This window comes from Macaca mulatta, chromosome 3, assembly GCF_049350105.2.
Source record: "Macaca mulatta isolate MMU2019108-1 chromosome 3, T2T-MMU8v2.0, whole genome shotgun sequence".
Lineage (NCBI taxonomy): Eukaryota > Metazoa > Chordata > Mammalia > Primates > Cercopithecidae > Macaca > Macaca mulatta.
Window position 1 is genome coordinate 145,169,618 of NC_133408.1, and position 20,180 is coordinate 145,189,797.

The 20,180-nt window shown below is 44.2% G+C and overlaps 1 protein-coding gene across 1 annotated transcript; it reads right to left on the reverse strand.

The window, feature by feature from the left end:
- Positions 1 to 689: 689 nt before the first annotated feature.
- EFCAB10 (EF-hand calcium binding domain 10) lies at positions 690 to 14,179 on the reverse strand. The gene is made up of 3 exons (XM_015134649.3): positions 13,988 to 14,179; positions 1,043 to 1,207; positions 690 to 925 (listed from the first exon to the last, which is right to left on the reverse strand). Exons 1-3 carry the CDS (start codon positions 14,091 to 14,093, stop codon positions 834 to 836), a joined length of 363 nt encoding a protein of 120 aa, XP_014990135.2. The 5' UTR covers positions 14,094 to 14,179; the 3' UTR covers positions 690 to 833.
- Between the last annotated feature and the right edge of the window lie 6,001 nt (positions 14,180 to 20,180).

The following is a 20,180-nucleotide window of genomic DNA, read 5'->3' on the forward strand; positions in this document are numbered from 1 at the left end:
GAACCTGGGAGGCGGAGGTTGCCATGAGCCGAGATCACACCACTGCACTCCAGCCTGGGCAAAAGAGTGAAACTCTGTCTCAAAAAAAAAAAAAAAAATTTAAAATTATCAGACTAACATGCAGCCTATGCTACTGATAAACATTGACTTTGTGATAATTTTGAGCTAAATTGTATTAGTATGTATTTTATAGAGAGAGTTTCCAGCTAGTGTGTTGAGCTCAAAGTGTCTCTGTTAGTTGTCCCAGCATAGTGGTGATTCTTCACCTCATCCTTTGAGAATTGCTGGGGCTTCCTATTTAGAATGGAGCTGGCTGGGCGCAGCCCATTACATGCCTGTAATCCCAGCACTTTGGGAGGCCGAGGCAGTGGATCACTTGAGGTCAGGAGTTCGAGATCAGCCTGGCCAACATGGTGAAACCCTGACTCTACTAAAATTACAAAAGTTTGGGCCTGGTGATGCGCATCTGTAAGCCCAGCTACTGGGAAGCTGAGGCAGGAGAATCGCTTGAAGCTGGGAGGTGGAGGTTGCAGTGAGCTGAGATACTGCCACTGCACTCCAGCCTGGGCAACAGAGCGAGACTCCATCTCAGAAAAAAAAAAAAAAAAAAGAATGAAGCTACCTCCGGAGCTTCCTCTCTAACCCCAGCATTTTCCCCTCCTATTCCCGAGCTTAGAGACTTTACTGTCAGCCTTCCCTGTCCTCACTTTCCAGTCAGCTGAAAGTTTCAAGGGAACAAAATATTTCTTTCAAAAGATAGGAACCTATTTTAAAAGGCGTTATGTTTCAAAATCATGCCACCTTATTAAAATATTTGTCACTTAAAAATAAACTTACACTTCCTCCTTGAATTTATCCAAAGTTATTATATGTCCATCATCTTTTAAATCTTCATCTTCAGTGCATAGACCCAGAGTTTTTAGGGCTGTAAAATAATGAGAAGAAATTAAGTGAGAATTTTACAAAGTGAGAAGTATTTTCTGCTAGAAAAAAATTATGGAATGACCACAAAGTATTACCTCAATTTGTAGAATGTACTGACCTTCTTTATACTGCACAAATGATATAGTGCCTCTGCCTGAGGGGTCCATCATCTCAAACATGGCCACAATGTTAGAGTTATCCATAAAGAAAGGAAATGCTACGCCTGTTACTTTTGCAATTCTCAGTCGTTCCAATAGAGATATTAAATATTCTCTTGGTTTTTCTGCAAAAGAACAGTTCCAGCTCTTTCTGATACAAAATTAAAATATGTCGCAAATAGAAGTAGTCATCTAACAATTATTAAACAGCTATAGCAAAGGCACTGTACTAGGCACTGGGGACACAGGCCTTACTTTTCATGAAACAGTCCAGCAAGAAGGTAAGACATTGAATACTTAAATAATTACATATACAAATGCCCTATCTCAGATGATTGAATACAGAGACTGGACCTGGGCATTTTTTAGAAAAACTCCCCAAGTGACTGTAAGTTGCAGACAGGGTTGAAAACCAAAAAGATAGAGGGAACAGCATAATGCAGGGAAGAAGTTGGCCACCTAAAGAATTGATAAGATATAAATAATAGGCCGGGCATGGTGGCTCATGCCTGTAATCTCAGCACTTTGGGAGGCTGAGGAGGGTGGATCACCTGAGGTTGGGAGTTTGAGACCAGCCTCACCAACATGGAGGAATCTCATCTCTACTAAAAAGTTAGCCGGACATGGTGGCGTATGCCTGTAATCCCAGCTACTCCGGAGGCTGAGGCAGGAGAATCACTTGAACCTGGGAGGCGGAGGTTGCCGTGAGCCAAGATCACGCCATTGCACTCCAGCCTGGGAAACAGAGCGAGACTCTGTCTCAAAAAAAAAAAAAAGATTTTTAAAAATATATATATATATACACACATACATATAATAAAAACAGACTGATAAATATGGTCCTGTAATTAGGAAGCATATGTATTCATTTCTAACATAAAAGCAATTTGGATAAATATTCTGTAGTTTAAGCAATTTTAAAAATGAAAAATCAAGATCAACTCACTTTTCAGAAATAGTGCAGAACAATCATGATGAAGCCAAAAGGAGTAGTGATAGAGCAGTATGGATGGTATATACCACTCCTGTTGCTTGATCATTTTATCATTTCAATCTTAAGCTTTACTCTTACTTTTCTTTTTTAAGTTAGAGACAGGATCTTGCTATGTTGCCCAGACCAGTCTCGAGCTCCTGGGCTCAAGCAGTCCTCCCACCTCGGCCTCCCAAAACGTTGGGATTTATAGGCATGAGCCACGATGCTTGGCCAATTCATGTTTTCTTTAAAAAATTTAAGTTATGGCTGGGCGTGGTGGCTCACGCCTGTAATCCCAGCACTTTGGGAGGCTGAGGCGGGAGGATCAGGAGGTCAGGAGATCGAGACCATCTTGGCTAACACAGTGAAACCCTGTCTCTACTAAAAATACAAAAAATTAGCCTGGTATGGTGGCGGGCGCCTGTAGTCCCAGCTACTTGGGAGGCTGAGGCAGGAGAATGGCGTGAATCCGGGAGGCAGAGCTTGCAATGAGCTGAGATCGCACCACTGCACTCCAGCGTGAGTGACAGAGCAAGATTTCATCACAAAAAAAAAAAAAAAAAAAAAATTTAAGTTACATCATTACTGAGAATTTCATGTTTATAAAAGTAGAAAAGTAAAATGAACCCATCACCAACTTCAACTGTTAAAATGTGTGGCCAGGCCGGGCGCGGTGGCTCAAGCCTGTAATCCCAGCACTTTGGGAGGCTGAGACGGGTAGATCACGAGGTCAGGAGATCGAGACCATCCTGGCTAACACGGTGAAACCCTGTCTCTACTAAAAAATACAAAAAAAAACTAGCCGGGCGAGGTGGCGGGCGCCTGTAGTCCCAGCTACTCGGGAGGCTGAGGCAGGAGAATGGCGTAAACCTGGGAGGTGGAGCTTGCAGTGAGCTGAGATCCGGCCATTGCACTCCAGCCTGGGAGACAGAACGAGACTCCGTCTCAAAAAAAAAAAAAAAAAAAAAGTGTGGCCAATCTTAATTCACTATAGCCCTATCCACATCAGTTTGTGAGTAACAAAGTTAATCTTGTTTGTGCCCTAACTGAAGAGAACTGACCATTAACAGCATAAATGATAGCCCAAACCATCTCAGTTGGGTCATTTTATGCAATTCTGACTGAAAAGGTTAAGCAGACTTTCCACTCAATCAGTACTAAAACCAATGCACCAGATCAGCTGCAGACAAAAGACAGCTTTCAATAGAAAATTTTAAACGTGGGCTCAAGATCCTGAAGCAGTTCTTCAAAGAATTGTTAACAGGAGATGAAACATGGTTCTACAGTGTCATCCTAAAGACAAACTCAATCAAAGCAATGGCTACCAAGAGGTGACATGGTCCAGTCAAAGCACAAGTCGACCAGTCAAGAGCAAAGGTCATGGCAACACTTTTTTGGGATGCTCAAGGCATTTTGCTTGTTGATTTTTTGGAGTCCCAAAGAATGATAGCATCTGCTTATTATGAGAATGTTTTGAGAAAGCCAAAGCTTTAGTTTAAAAAAGCCCAGGAAAATTTCACGAGAAAGTCCTTCTCTACCACAACAATGCTCCTGCTCATTCCTCTCGTGGAACAGGGCAATTTTACAAGAGTTTCCATGGGAAATCATTAGCATCCACCTTACAGTTCTGATTTAGCTCCTTTTGACTTTTTTGTTTCCTGATCTTAAAAAAATCTTTAAAGGGCACCCATTTTTCTTTATGATGTAAAAGAGACTGCACTGACGTTGTTAAATTCCCAGGGCCCTCAGAGTTCTTCAGGGATGGACTGAATGGCTGGTATCATTGTTTACAAAAGTATCTTGAATTTGATAGCGCTTATGTTGAGAAATAATTTTTAGTCTTTTAATTCCATTTTTCCGTGAACTTTTTGAAGTCCCCTTATATGTATTTTTTCATGGTGAGAACAGTGATAATCTACTCTTTCAGCAATTTTCAAATACATATTATTAACTGTAGTCACCATGATAATACAGTAGGTCTCTTGAACTTATTCCTCTTCTGTCTGAAATTTTGTGTCCTCTGGCCAACATCTCCCCAATGCCCCCGCCCTCTGGCTCTTGAGCATCATTTTCCTCTTTTTGAGTTTGACTTTTTCAGATTCCACATATAATTAAGATCACGAGGTACTCTTCTGTGCCTGATTTACTTAATATCTTCTAGGCTCATCCATGTTGTTGCAAATGACAGGATATTCGTCTTTTTTGTAAGACTGAATAGTATGTCATTGTGTATATATCACATTTTCTTCATTCATTCATCCATGGACACTTAGGCTGATTCTATATAGTGGCTATTGTGAATAGTGCTGTGATGAATACGAGTGCAGGTATTTCTTCAACATACTGATTTCATTTCCTGTGGATATATACCCAGTGGTGGGAACGCCAGATAAGTTCTATGTTTACATTTTTGAGAAACCACCATATTGTTTTCCATAATGGTTGTACTAATTCACAATCTCACCAGTGGTGTACAAGGGTTCCCTTTTCTCCACATCCCTGCCAACACTTGAAATCTTTCATCTTTTGTTAGTGTTTTAGGGATGGGGTCTCATTATGTTGCTCAGGCTGGTCTTGAACTCCTGGACCCAAGTGATCCTCCTGCCTCGGCCTCCTGAGCAGCTGGGACTACAGGCATGTGCCATCATGCTCAGTTATCTTTTGTTTTCTGATAATAGCGTTTCTAACAGGTGTGAGATGGTATCTCATTGTGGTTTTATTTTGTATTCCCTTGGTTAGTGATACTGAGCATTTTTTCATATACCTGTTGGCCATTTCTATATCTTCTATGGAAAAATGTCTATTTATGTCCTTTGCCCATTAAATTTTTTTTTTTTTTTTACTATTGAGTTATTACATGTTTTGGATATTGACCCCTTATCAGACATATAGTTTGCAAATATATTCTCCCATTCCATAGGTTGTCTCTTCACTCAGGTTATGTTTTTAAATCTTTTAATTTATAGGTTTCCACTCCATCTTTTTCATCCCTGGGAATTTATGTGTTGAAACCAGAAGTAGACTTTTAAATCTAATATTGTGCCTTGCTGGTACAAATATGCTCTAGCAATAAATAGGCTAGTAAAGGCAGTCACATTTTGTATGAAATCTTCTGTTTCTTCTTCCTGGACCATATATCAAATTCAGAAACTGGAAAAAGACCAAGTTTGAATTTCAACTCACTACATTTCATTTTAAGGCTTGAATAAGTAAATAATGCTACTAGAACTTGGTGTACCACTTTGATGAAAATCCAAACCAGGCTTATTGTGTATCCTTTAGGCTGCATGGGATGTTACAATGTTTATGTTTGGAGACTACAATGTATACTCTACCTGCTTTTAAAAATGTTTTGAAAATGATCACAACATAAATATATATAATAAAGACAGAACCTTTTCAAAACATGAAAGGCAGAGCCAAATGTTACTAACCACCTATGTTACATAAATGTCAGCAGATATAAAAAAACAATTCTTCAAGGGATACAACATTCAGGTTCAACTTCTTAATCATAATAGCTAATTGACCACCTATGTTACATAAAATGTCAGCTGATATAAAAAACAATCCTTCAAGGGACACAACGTTCAGGTCCAACATCTTAATCATGATAGCTAACTGAACCCTTACTATATGCCTGGTACTATGCGAAGCATTTTCTATGGATCACTTCATTCACTTCTCACAACAGTCGCTTGTTCAAGGCCACACAGCCAGTATGAATCCAGGCAACGTGCTTCTAAAGCTTGCAGACTTTACCATACTCTACTAAAATGGAAGCATCTTCAATGGTGAAATTTAGTTAGTCATGATGGTCTCCATTGAGTTTTTTTCTCAATAGTTTTCAAATTCATTTTACTCTACCAATCCCACAGCAATCTCTCTCATTTGGGTTACTATTGATATAATTGTCTAATTTTATTAAAGCCATCCCTAAAAATTCATATTCCCTCCTTATATAGCATAGAATTGTCACTGGAAAATGGCGGCATGGCCAGCAACCGTGTGTGTGTGTATATATATACACATACACACACAGTGTGTATGTATATATACACACATACACACACAATGTGTATGTATATATACACACACACCCATATGTACACACATATATATACAGTATATATACACACACATATACACAGTATATATAAAAATATATATACTCTATTAGTATGTTTAAATGCTGCTGATAAAGACATACCTGAGGCTGAGTAATTTATACAGGAAAAAGGGTTTAATGGACTTACAGTTCCGCATGGCTGGGAAGGCCTCACAGTCATGGTGGAAGGCACGGAGGAGCAAGTCAGGTCTTACATGAATGGCAGCAGGCAAAGAGAGACCTTGTGCAGGGAAACTCCCGTTTTTTTTTTTTTCTTTTTGAGACGGAGTCTCACTCTGTCGCCCAGGCTGGAGTGCAGTGGCGCAATCTTGGCTCACTGCGAGCTCCACCTCCCAGGTTCACGCCATTCTCCTGCCTCAGGCTTCTGAGTAGCTGGGACTACAGGCATCCGCCACCATGCCTGGCTAATTTTTTTGTATATTTTTAGTAGAGACTGGGTTTCACTGTGTTAGCCAGGATGGTCTCGATCTCCTGACCTCACAATCTGCCCACCTCGGCCTCCCAAAGTGCTGGGATTACAGGTGTGAGTCACTGCACCCAGCCGGAAACTCCCGTTTTTAAAACCATCAGATCAGGTCAGGTACAGTGGCTTACACCTGTAATTTCAGCACTTTGGGAGGCCAAGGAAGGTGGATCACCTGAGGTCAGGAGTTCAAGACGAGCCTGGCCACCATGGTGAAACCCTGTCTCTACTTCAAAGAAAAGAAAAAAAAAAAAAATTAGCCAGGCGTGGTGGTGCGTGCCTGTAATCCCAGCTACTCAGGAGGCTAAGGCAGGAGAATCGCTTGAACCCTGGAGGCAGGGGATGCAGTGAGCTGAGATCGCGCCATTGCGCTTTAGCCTGGGCAACAAAAGTGAAACTTCATTTCAAAAAAAACAAAAAACAAAAAAACAAAAACGTGGCCATCAGATCTCGTGAGACTTATTCACTATCACAAGAAAGCACAGGAGAGACTCGGCCCCATGACTCAATTACCTCCCACTGGGTCCCTCACTCAATGTGTGGGAATTCAAGACGAGATTTGGGCAGGGATACAGCCAAACCGTATCATATATACACACACACACACATACACACACACACACACACACACACACATTGTTTTGAGATGAAGCCTCACTTTTGTCATCCAGGCTGGAGTGCCGTGGTGCAATCTTGGCTTACTGCAACCTTTGCCTCCCAGGTTCAAGCGATTCTCCTGCCTCAGCCTCCCAAGTAGCTGGGATTACAGGCATCTGCCACCATGCCCAGCTAATTTTTGTAACACTCAGCAATTGTATTTCCCAATATACCCTAGCTGAGGCAAGGTTTTCCTACCAAATTATTTCAGGTCAGGTCAGGTCTTGCTGTTAAGTGACTTATGAAACTGTTGGTTTTCAGAGCTTTCAGAATTTTGGAATTGAGAACGGGGGACTGCGTACCTGTTTCCTCAATAGTAATTGCCCAATCAAACTGTCTAGTCTTATTTTCTGCAATTCCCCTGTAATTCCAAGGTTTTCAAATTGGGCCACATGTCATAATACCAGGGGCTTCACAAAGACACAGGATAAAGCTAATGTGTCTTTCTAAGCATCAATCATACCTCGGTGAGTAATATAAAACATTTATATCAAGAAATAGGTATATCTACAGAAGAACAGATCTCATTAATTTTTAGGACAAAACAAATGACTTCAAAGAAACTTCTTATGCCACATCAGGCTAAGGTCCCAGACACTGAATGGACAAGTCCTCTCTCCTCTGTCATTAGGAGGACTCAGGCAGGAAACTTCAACAGCACTGCATACATACTCTGCATGCCAGCCCACCCCTTCTTTAGCTTCATTACCTTCTTATTCTGGCTCAGTGTTTCCATACCTATGGTTTCCTCTCCCCAACTGTGGTGTTTAAAAAGATTTTTTTTTTTTTTTTTGAGACAGAGTCTCACTCTGTCGCCCAGGTTGGAGTGCAGTGGCCGGATCTCAGCTCACTGCAAGCTCCGCCTCCCGGGTTTACGCCATTCTCCTGCCTCAGCCTCTGGAGTAGCTGGGACTACAGGCACCCGCCACCTCACCTGGCTAGTTTTTTGTATTTTTTTAGTAGAGACGGGGTTTCACCGTGTTAGCCAGGATGCTCTCGATCTCCTGACCTCGTCATCCGCCCGTCTCCACCTCCCAAAGTGCTGGGATTACAGGCTTGAGCCACCGCGCCCGGCTTATAAAGATGTTTTAAGGAATCCTCCTCCTCCTCCTCCTCCTCCTCCTCCTCCTGGGATTACAGGCGTGAACCACCACACCCGGCCGGAATTCTCATTATTAAAGATGGTACCCGGCCAGGCGCAGTGGCTTACGCCTGTAATCCAAGCACTTTAGGAGGTCGAGGAGAGAGGATCACTTGAGGTCAGGAGTTCCAGACCAGCCCGGACAACATGGCAAAACCCCGTCTCTACTGAAAATACAAAAATTAGCTGGGCCTGGTGGTTTGCACCTGTAATCCCAGCTACTCTGGAGGCTGAGGTATGAGAGTCGCTTGAACCCTGGAGGCAGAGGTTGCAGTGAGCTGAGATGTGCCACTGTACCCTAGCCTGGGCGACAGGGCAAGGGTCTGTCTTAAAAAAGAAAAGAAAAAAAGTGGTATCCATGTCTCAATTTTAAAAAACAGCTACACTATTTATGTGATAGGTATATAATTAATGTATGAGTATTCCCAGACTTCCCTTCCCCTAAGGAGAATTTTGTCTTTATCTGCTTAGGTTCTTTTCCCCTGATAATGCCTTCTACTGGAAAATTCTGGTTTTGCCAGATGGGTTCAAGGCTTTTTGTGCTGGAGGAAAAAAAGAATCTTCAAGATGCTAAATTGGTTGACATAATAAAGAACTGAGAAAACCACGCAAGATAGGGAGGAGACAGAAGAGGTGGACGGGCTGAGTGTCATGGATTTGGAACCTGACAGGCTCTGCTGCTGCTGTGGAGAATACAGCTGGGAACAAGGAGGAAGGACTTTTGAGTGGTTTTACTGTGGATTATGAGTTAAAATCTTTTTGATTCCTTTCAAATTACTCTTGATTGCTGGAATGACTGTGCTTCTTTGAGTGGGATTCTGTGTTGTGACCGAGATGGCCAAATGGAGGCCTCTGTTTGTGTGGATTAGAACTGTTTGAGATTCTCAGAGACTATCAGAAAGTTCATGCAGATCAGGTAAGTGGGATCATGCTGAAACTCAGAAAAATTAATTTTTCATTCAGTTGACCCATTGGCTGCCATAGTGCTTTTGTCTTTTTAATTTTTTTTTTTTTTTCTTCTTGAGGCAGAGTCTCGTTCTGTCACCCAGGCTGGAGTGCAGTGGCACAATCTCAGCTCACTGCAACCTCTGCCTCTGGGTTCAAGCAATTCTCCTGCCTCAGCCTCCCGAATAACTGATTACAAGCATGTGCCACCACACCTGGCTAATTTTGTATTTTTAGTAGAGACAGCATTTCACACTGCCACGACATCTGGATAATTTTGTGTTTTTAGTAGAGAGAGTTTTTCACCACATTGGCCAGGCTGGTCTCGAACTCCTGACCTCAAGTGATCTACCCGCCTCGGCCTCCCAAAGTGCTGGGATTATAGGTGTGAGCCACCATGCCTAGCCTGTCTTTTTAATTTTAAATTGTTTTTGTTGTTCATATCATGTTTAAGATACCCATATTAAGGATAATCGAATGTTCCAGTTGGCCTGGGACAGTCCTAGTTTACCATGTTGTCCTGGAATAATTATTAATAGTACTTATTTTCACTCAAAATATCCCTAGTTTGGATGATAACTCATATAGTCATCTTACCCATAAAGAACCACTAATGAAGACAGGAAATGTAAGTGTAAGTCAGTGAGGAGCATCAAAATAACAATTTGGTAAATTCTCAAGAGAATCTGCAGATTCATAAATTGCATTCTTCTGATAAAAATTATACAACACATCAAGATGTAAAGAAAATTAGAGAATCAAGCCAAGATGTCCAATATCCAATAATTCCAGAACGATATAGGTAAATAAGAAAAATACTTCCTAGACCTGAAAGAAAAATGTCTCCAAATTTAATAAGACCATAAAGTACCTAGAGCACAATACATTAACAGCAACAACAACAAAACCATTCCAAGGCATATAAATATTTAGGACACCAGAGATAAGATAAAAAGACAACCCTAAAAAGTTTCCAGAAAGAATAAACTTGCCTCATACCCAGATCAAGAATCTGATGTCATATGACATCAGAATTCTTCAGAGCAACATGAGAAATTAGAAGACAATGGAACAATGCCTCAAAAATTCCGAGGGCAGTATGTTCCAACTTAAAATTGTATCTACTCTTATTTTATGAGACGGAGTCTCGCTCTGTTGCCCAGGCTGGAGTACAACAGTGAAATCTCAGCTCACTATAACCTCTACTTCCCAGATGCAAGTGATTCTCCTGCCACAGTCTCCTGAGTAGCTAGGACTACAGGCGTATGCCACTATGCCTGGCTAATTTTTGTATTTTTAGTAGAGACGGGGTTTTACCATGTTGGCCAGGCTGGTCTCAAACTCCTGACCTCAAGTGATCTGCCTGCCTCGGCCTCTCAAAGTGTTGGGAGGCATGAGCCTCCATGTGCAGCCTCCACTCTATTAAAGTTTTGAATGTAGGAATTCATATTTTTATATATGTGTGTTCCCAAAATCTTTACCCCTCAAAGCATGCTCTCTCAGGAAGCCACTAAAGGATATGCTCCACCAGAAGAAAGGGGTAAAGCAAGAATGAGGGATTGCTGGCCATGCCATAAAACAAGCTCTGAACACTAGAGAGGTGAGGAGTCGTCTTAGGATCAGAGTGAGGCGAAGCCGTGAATAACTACTGTGTAGCAATCAGTCCAGACTGGAGCAGGAAGACACAGAGCTGGGGTTACGGGGATTGGGTGGTGGGGGTGAGGGGTGGGGGTAATTACTCAGTGAATGCAAATGTAATGAGAGGAGAGCTGTACTGTGGCAAAAGAGGGTATGGATGAATTAGTGATGATCACACAAATTTAAGCCAAAAATTTAAATATATTATTAAACAGGGAAAACAACAAGGGAAATATAATCAGCGTAGTATAAGGATTATAGATACTTGCCTAATAATATTAAAAATTCTGAATACTGAGGATATCAAAATTGTGATCTAAATTTATCTGGAAGATGGGTGTGAGTGGGAACAGGTGTATGAGGTGTGTGTTTAAGATAGCCGCATTTTCTTTTTTTTTTTTTTTTTTTTTTTTTTTTTGAGACGGAGTCTCGCTCTGTCGCCCAGGCTGGAGTGCAGTGGCGCGATCTCGGCTCACTGCAAGCTCCGCCTCCCGGGTTCACGCCATTCTCCTGCCTCAGCCTCCCGAGTAGCTGGGACTACAGGCGCCCACAACCGCGCCCGGCTAATTTTTTTTTGTATTTTTAGTAGAGACGGGGTTTCACCGTGGTCTCAATCTCCTGACCTTGTGATCCGCCCGCCTCGGCCTCCCAAAGTGCTGGGATTACAGGCGTGAGCCACCGCGCCCGGCAATTTTTTTTTAAATTTTTTTTTAAATTTTTTTGAGACGGAGTCTCGCCCTGTTGCCCAGGCTGGAGTGCAGTGGCGCGATCTCCACTCACTGCAAGCTCCGCCTCCCGGGTTCAAGCCATTCTCCTGCCTCAGCCTCCAGTATAGCTGGGACTACAGGCGCCCGCCACCGCGCCCGGCTAATTTTTGTATTTTTTTAGTAGAGACGGGGTTTCACCGTGTTAGCCAGGATGGTCTCGATCTCCTGACCTCGTGATCCGCCCGTCTCGGCCTCCCAAAGTGCTGGGATTACAGGCGTGAGCCACTGCGCCCGGCCGATAGCCGCATTTTCATCTTCCACAGCATAAAGCTAGTATCTAACCTAGAGGGAAAAACATTCAGCAGCAGCAATATAGGTCTGTTATTTAGAAATCTCAAGATAAATAGCAAAGAATATTGCTAGAAGAGTTGAAATTATTTTGTGCAGAAGCTGGGGATGGTGACAGGAATGCTGTTGTTATTATAAGCTTTGGAGTAATTTTCAATTTTTAAACCCCATACATCCACTTCAGTAGAAATGAAATTTAAAAATAAATGTTGACAAACATTTTTATGTAATGAATGTAACATATCCCTTTGTTATGATGAAGAACATTAACATTTGTCTTTAAGAATTTTTTTTTGAAATGGTGTCTTACTCTGTCACCCGGCCTGAGTAGCAATCTCGGCTCAATGCAATCTCCACCTCCCAGGTTCATGTGATCCTCCCACATCAGCCGCTTGAGTAGCTGGGATTATAGGCACACACCACCATGTACAGCTAATTTTGTATTTTTGGTAGTGATGGGGTTTCCCCATGTTGCCCAGGCTGGTCTATGAACTCCTGAAGTCAAGTGATCTGCACCACAACCTCCCAGAGTGTTGGGATTACAGGTGTGAGTCACTGTGCATTGGCCTATCATTTGTCCTAATATATATTAGGCTGGAGTGCAGTGGCACAATCATGGCTCACTGCAGCCTCGAACTCCCAGGCTCAAGCGAGACTCCCACCTCAGCCTTCTGAGTAGCTGGCACCACAGGCATGCACCACCATGCCCCAGACAATTTTTTTTACTTTTGGTAGAGGAGCGGTCCCAGCTGTGTTGCCCAGGCTGGTTTAAGAACTCCTGGGCTCAAGTGTTGGGATTACAGGCGTGAGCCACCGCCCCCAAGGAGCTTCATAAGTAGCTAGGATTACAGGCATGCACTACCACACCCAGCTAATTTTGTGTATTTTTAGTAGAGAGGAGGTTTCACCATGTTGGCCAGGCTGGTCTCAAACACCTGACCTCAAGTGATTCGCCCACTTCGGCCTCCCAAAGTGCTGGGATTACAGGCCTGAGCCACTGCACCTGGCCTATTTTTCTATTTATTTATTTATTTATTTATTTATTTATTTATTTATTTATTTATTTGAGATGGAATCTTGCTCTGTCACCTAGGCTGGAGTGCAGTGATGCCATCTCGTGCCCAGCCTTGTTTTGTTTTAATACTTTAAAACAACTAGCAAGAACTTTATCATCCTATACATGATATTGGTTGGGTGTTTTTTGGCACAGTTGGAATGTTTGGTATTTCCATTTCCTTAAGAAGCAAACGGACAATTTTGGCATTTTGGACGCTCCATATGGAGGTCAGCAAATTACAATTCTGCACCCTGGGGAGGACATAAAACCATTTTCACCTTAATATAACTTTTAAATGATACACCACTCCTAAATTACAAAAGGATGCAAATTTTGTAGGGGATTCAGATGTGTAAAAAAATGTTAGGAGAAGCGATCTCCTCTAGAACATCTATCCTACCCTATCAATTGTTTTGTTGCCAGATTCAAAACTTTGGCCACGCACGGTGGCTCATGCCTATAATCCCAGCACTTTGAGAGGCTGAGGCGTGCAGATCACCTGAGGTCAGGAGTTCGAGACCAGCCTGACCAACATGATGAAACGCTGTCACTACTAAAAATACAAAAATTAGCCCGGCGTGGTGGCGTGCGCCTGTAACCTCAGCCATTCAGGAGGCTGAGGCAGGAGAATCGCTTGAACCCGGGAGGTGAAGGTTGCAGTGAAACAAGCTCAGGCCATTGTACTCCAGCCTGAGGGACTGTTTTATTGAAGGCCACAGAGTTTATCAACAGCAGAAGGGCTCACGTGGCTGGGAGGCAGTGGAAAGCGAGTGTGTGAGAGGGGGTTTCGTGAGGGAAGAAAGTCCCGCGTGGAGGGATGGCTGTAACGGGGCATGGGGGCCCTTACCCGGCCGAAAGAATAAGAGGGCACTGGTGAGGTAGCTCACCAGCTCCTTGATCCGATGCCTTTCCAAATATTCCGCGGCTTGGAGCTCCCTGTTGCTGGTCTCCATCGGTTCGCGTCCCGCTGTTGCTAGGCGACTGCGGGGCGTCCCAGCCGTGCGACTCCGCCTCCCTCTCCCTGGCGCGGTCACGTGACGCCCCTGACTCCCCTGTGGCTGCGACCCAGACCTGGAATTTCTAGTGCTCAACATTCAGGGCAAGCCTGGGGAATGTAGCAGGGCAGAGAGGGCCGGTGAGGTGTGGACCAACGTCACCGTCCGGGATCCAGGCTGAGGGCTGGGCCCAAGTGCCTTTTTCCGTTTCTCTTTCTAGCACCTAGCTCGGTACTTGTTGATCCAATGATTAACAAGGCTTGAAGTGCTGGCATCACAACTCAGCATGAGCTAATAACAGAAGGAACTTGTGCAATTTTGAGGGTGCCCAGTGGAGAGTTCTAAGTGGCATCTTCGGTGTGAGCGGCCTGCAGGCATGGCGCTGGCCACCAGGCAGGAAGGTCTTGGCCTGTTGGCTCGACTGGGTTGTGGGCCACAGAGCAGCCTGGATCCTGAGCTTCAACCCGTTTGCTGGAGCTGGTCTTAGGAGAGGGAGACCACCTGACAGATTTATTTATTTACTTATTTATTTATTTATTCATTCATTCAGAGACGGATTTTCGCTCTTGTTGCCCAGGCTGGAGTACAATGGTGCGATCTTGGCTCACTGCAATCTCCACCTCCCAGGTTCAAGAGATTCTCCTGCCTCAGCCTCCCAAGTAGCTGGGATTACAGGCATGCATCACTACACCCTGCTAATTTTTTTGTATTTTTTAGTAGAGATGGGGTTTCACCACCTTGGCCAGGCTGGTCTAGAATTCCTATCCTCAAGTGATCCACCCACCTTGGCCTCCCAGAGTGCTGGGATTACAGGCATGAGCCACCGTGCCTGGCCCTGACAGTTGTTTTCAGGGAGGGTCACTGAGTAAGGTGGGATGCAAGTAGCTAGGAGGGCCTCTACTCAAGCGTGGGAAGACCTGAGAAACTAAAACTCTGGGCTGGGCCATCTGTCCTTGAGGGCCTGTGCCCACGTCCTTCACCCAAGAGTTAGCCCAGAAGCAGCACTTCAAGAAAGGGAATGACAAATGGTCGGTGAACATGTGAAAATATTCTAAGCCTCTTTGACAATCCAGTAAACAAAACTACAAGAAAATACCATTTCACATCTACCAGACGGATAAAGATGATGAAGTTGAACAATATCAAGTGCTGGCAAAGACATCCACAATTAGTGAGATGGTCAGTGATCTTGGGAGCATAAATTGGAACATCCACTTTGGAAAACGGTTTAGAATTATCTTGGTAATTTAAACATGTTCCTTTTTTTTTTTTTTTTTTTTGAGACGGAGTCTCGCTCTGTAGCCCAGGCTGGAGTGCAGTGGCCGGATCTCAGCTCACTGCAAGCTCCGCCTCCCGGGTTCACGCCATTCTCCGGCCTCAGCCTCCTGAGTAGCTGGGACTACAGGCGCTGCCACCTCGCCCGGCTGTTTTTTGTATTTCTTAGTAGAGACGGGGTTTCACCATGTTAGCCAGGATGGTCTCGATCTCCTGACCTCGTGATCCGCCCATCTCGGCCTCCCAAAGTGCTGGGATTACAGGCTTGAGCCACCGCGCCCGGCATTTAAACATGTTTCTACACTCTGACCCAGAAATTCCACTCCAAGAGCAGCTCTTGTCAATGTCCACCAGGAGACATGTACAAGAATGTTTATAGCGGCACCATTCATAATGGAAATCACTGACAACAGACCAAATACCAAGAGAAAAATGGATTTTAAAAACTATGGTATAAAGCCGGAAGCGGTGGTTCACGCCTGTAATCCTAGCACTTTGGGAGGCTGAGGCGGGCGGATCACAAGGTCAGTAGATCAAGACCATCCTGGCTAACAAGGTGAAACTCCGAGTCTACTAAAAATAAAAAAAAATCAGCCGGGTGTGGTGGCACATGCCTGTAGTCCCAGCTACTCGGGAGGGCGAAACAGGAGAATCGCTTGAACCCGGGAGGCGGAGGTTGCAGTGAGCCAAGATTGCACCACTGCACTCCAGCGTGACCACAGAGCGAGACTCAATCTTAAAAAAAACAAAAAAACTATGGTATATTACACATGAATACCATGAACCACTTCAACAGTCAGTTGTAGCTACTTGCAACAATATAGGCGAATTTCAAAAACATTGCTTCAAGAGAATGTATACTATATGAATCAATTTAAAGTTTAAAAACATACCAAACTGAATATATTGTTTACAGATTCAAACATATGTAAGAAATCTATCAAGAAACACAAGAGAATGGTAAACACAAAGTTCAGCACAATGTTTGCCTTGGAGGTGGGAGAAAAGGGAGTGGGTTTAGGGAGGAATATCCCGAGGACTGCAGGATTCATTCTAATATGATTTTTCTTTAATTGAGGGGTGGGTTCACAGGTGTTCATCCGATTATGATTCTTTATACCCTATATATGTATTTTACAAAATTTTTTTTATCTGTTCAGCCTTTAGTAAAAATAATTTTTCAGCAGTTGAAAGCTATTATCCTTAGCAAATTAACACAGGAACAGAAAACCAAATACCACATGTTCTCACAAGTGGGAGTTAAATGATAAGAACACATTGACATAAAGAAGGAAACGACAGACACTGGGGTCTACTTGAGGGGGGAGGGTGAGAGGAGGGAGAGGAGCAGGAAAAATAACTACAGGGTACTGGCTTAATACCCACGTGATGAAATAATATGTACAACAATTCCCCTTGATATCTGCTTCCCTACAAAACAGACCTTCACATGTACCCCCCAAACCTAAAATTAAAGTTAAAAAAAAATAGAGTGGAAAGAGTGGATAAAAAATGAATGCTGGGAGACTGAACCAAGTCTGAAACAGAAAGTAGCCATGTGAACATGCAACCAGAAAGTGGGCACCGTATCTCCAGAGGGCAGGCCCACCTTGAGAATGCTGAGCTATCTGGCAGGCCAGAAAAGCCCTGATCATCTGGGAGAACTAGAGGAGATTTTAGGGCTGTTTGGGTCCTTGGCGCAACTTTGAACAGAGAGAAGGGATAATGCTCTTGTCCCCAAAGTCTAGAGGAGGTGTTCTGAGGAGGGAAAGACTTACTCTCTGAAAAGACTTGAAAGCTGTGTGCCCAGGGCAAGGTGAGGTGCCTTATCCTGTAATCCCATCACTTTGGGAGGCCAAGGCAGGAAGATTGCTTGAGCCCGAGTTTGAGACTAGCCTGTAATGCAGGATTTTCTTCTCGGTCACTTTGCAAGCCAGAGACCTCTAGCCTGTGATTCCCTACCCAGGCCTCACTCTCCTGCAGCAGGAGACGGCCTGCCCACTCGGCCCACCCAGGCTGAGTCTGGCCTGTGCTCCAGTCCTGGAGTTCTTATCCTGAACCCGGGAAGAATGAAGATGCGCTGAGAATAGAAGAGTGAGCAAGGCAGGGAGTTTTATTGAGTGACAGAATAGCTCTCAGCGGAGAGGGGATCCGGGGGCTGTGGGGGGCAGGTTGGTCCCCCACCCCAACAGTCAGGTAGTTTTTCCCTGTGCTGCTGGGTCTGGGGCCTTTTATGGACTCAGAATGGGGAGTATGTGCGAGTTGGTGTGTGAATATGCAAAAAAGGTTAAAGACACCACTCAAAGGTGGGCACGACAATGTAGAAAACCAATCAGGAAAGGGTAGGTATATAATAGGTGAAGGGTGAGGATCAGTCAGAGGAAAACATGCCAAATGGGAAGACAAGTTCTCAGTCTGGTCTGAGGATTTAACTTGTAGCTTGGCTTTCAGGCTTTAAACTGTCTTTGGCTTGGAGGCGGGGTTTCACAACTGACTTACCCCTATGTGCCCAGGCATAAAATGGCTGCCTCCTGTTGCTATCACCTAGCCAACATGCAAAACCCCATCTCTACCAAAAATACAAACATTAGCCAGCTGTGGTGGCACACACCTGTAGTCCCAGCTACTCAAGAAGCTGAGTCATGAGACTCATTTGAACCTGGGAGGTGGAGGTTGCAGTGAGCTGAGATTGTGCCACTGTACTCCAGCCTGGGCAACAAAGCAAGCCTCTGTCTCAGAAACAAAACAAACAAAACACTATGTGCCCAAATCTGCGCCACTGGCTTGGGTTTGTAAGAAGGGTCTTTCAGAAGGATGTTGGAGGCTGGTCTACAAACTTTTTAATAGAATACTTAAAAAAAAAAAAAAAATCACATGTGGAATCTCTTCCCATTACCCCTGTCCCCAAATACATACACAATAGATAAAAGAACACTATCCTGGAATTCACATAGAATAAGATCACATTTTCATGTTTTATTTTTTTGAGACTGAGTCTGTCACCCAGGCTGGAATGCAATGGTGCCATCTCGGCTTACTGCAACCTCCCCCTCCCAGGTTCAAGTGATTTTCCCACCTCAGCCTCCCAAGTGTCTGGGATTACAGGCACCTGCCATCATGCCCAGCTAATTTTTGTATTTTTGTATCTTTCTTACAGAAGCATGGCTGGCTGCCTGCGTGATCATAGTGACAGAGTTAACTGGAGCCTGGGGAGCTCTGACGCAGGGACAGAACTAAGCTGACAAAGTTGATGCATTGCTCTGGTGCCTGTGGATCCGAGGGCCCTCTCTGAAGCCTGGTTCCCGATGGGTTCCGGGGAGTTCGAAAACTACTGATGTGGACATTATTCTTCAGTATTTTTGTTTGTTTGATCCACTCCTCTGGGGACTTGCTTTACTTTCAGTGGTAGAAGGGGGAGTAAAGCATAAACACGAAGACCCAAATTATGCGCCCCTCCTTCAAATTCTGGCTGTCTAAGTGCTTGATCCTGGAGGGTTGATCAAAGCTGTATGATCACTCAGGAAAGCGGCTCTGGCTCTGCTTCGCAGCCAGTACAGCAGAGGCCCGGCGATGACAACAGGGATAAGAAATGGAGGGGGAGCCTGCAGCAGTGGCAGTGACTATGAGAAGCAGGAGACCACAGGCCTGGGGAGGAGGACGCGAGTCACAGCAGACAGAGGGGGCTGCTTTACCGTCTGCTGTCATGATATCCTTCGACTTGCCCAAGGCCAGAGTGGCCTAAACAAAACAAAGTGGAAAAAATGTCAGGAACATTCCTTAATAAGGGAGAGAAGACAAAGTCCTGGTCCCCTGTATATAGTGGTTTCTACTCAGTGCTATGAAGCACAAGACATTTGGTCTTCTCCTTGAGAACGTCATATATTATTTTTCTGAGACAGTCTTGCTCTGTCGCCCAGGCTGGAGTGCAGTGGTACCACCTTGGCTCACTGCAACCTCCGCCTCCCAGGTTCAAGTGATTCTCATGCCTCAGCCTCCCGAGTAGCTGGGACTACAGGCATATACCACCACGCCCAGCTAATTTTTGTATTTTTTTTTGTAGAGATGGGGTTTCTCCATATTGCCTAGGCTGGTTTCAAACTCCTAAGCTCAAGTGATCTGCCCACCTTGGCCTCCCAAAGTGCTGGTATTACAGGTGTGAGCCACTGCACCTGGCCTATTTTTTATTTTTGTTGAGACAGGGTCTTGCTCTGTCACCCAGGTTGGAATACAGTGGTGTGATCACAACTCACTGCAGCCTCAACCCCTTGAACTCAAGCAATCTTCCTACCTCAGCCTCTAGAATAGGTGTGACTACAGGCACCCACCACCATGCCCAGCTATTTTTTTTTTTTTTTTTTTGGTAGGGTTGGGGTTTCACTATGTTTCCCAGGCTAATCTCAAACTCCTGGGCTCAATCAGTGCTCCAACCTAGGCCTCCCACGTGCTGGGATTACAGGTGGGAGCCACTGCACCTGGCTGAGAACACATTTACTTACTCTTCAGGAGTTACTTGGTCCCTGAATAGCTCTGCTCTTTGTACTCTGGAACCTCAAATGACACTAACATTGCAATAATCTGATTTCCTCTGGCTATGAAGTTAGGCTGAGGAGAGCACAGTGGGCCCTGCTGACATCTTCCCAAGTTTCTGGTTGTTTTCCAACAAGTCTGGGTCCTTTCTCTGTCAGAGGAACAACACTGTGTGCTCAGCACTCTCTCAGTACAACTCAGATAGTGCCCTGCATTACCCATTGCCCTGGAAATCACACTGAA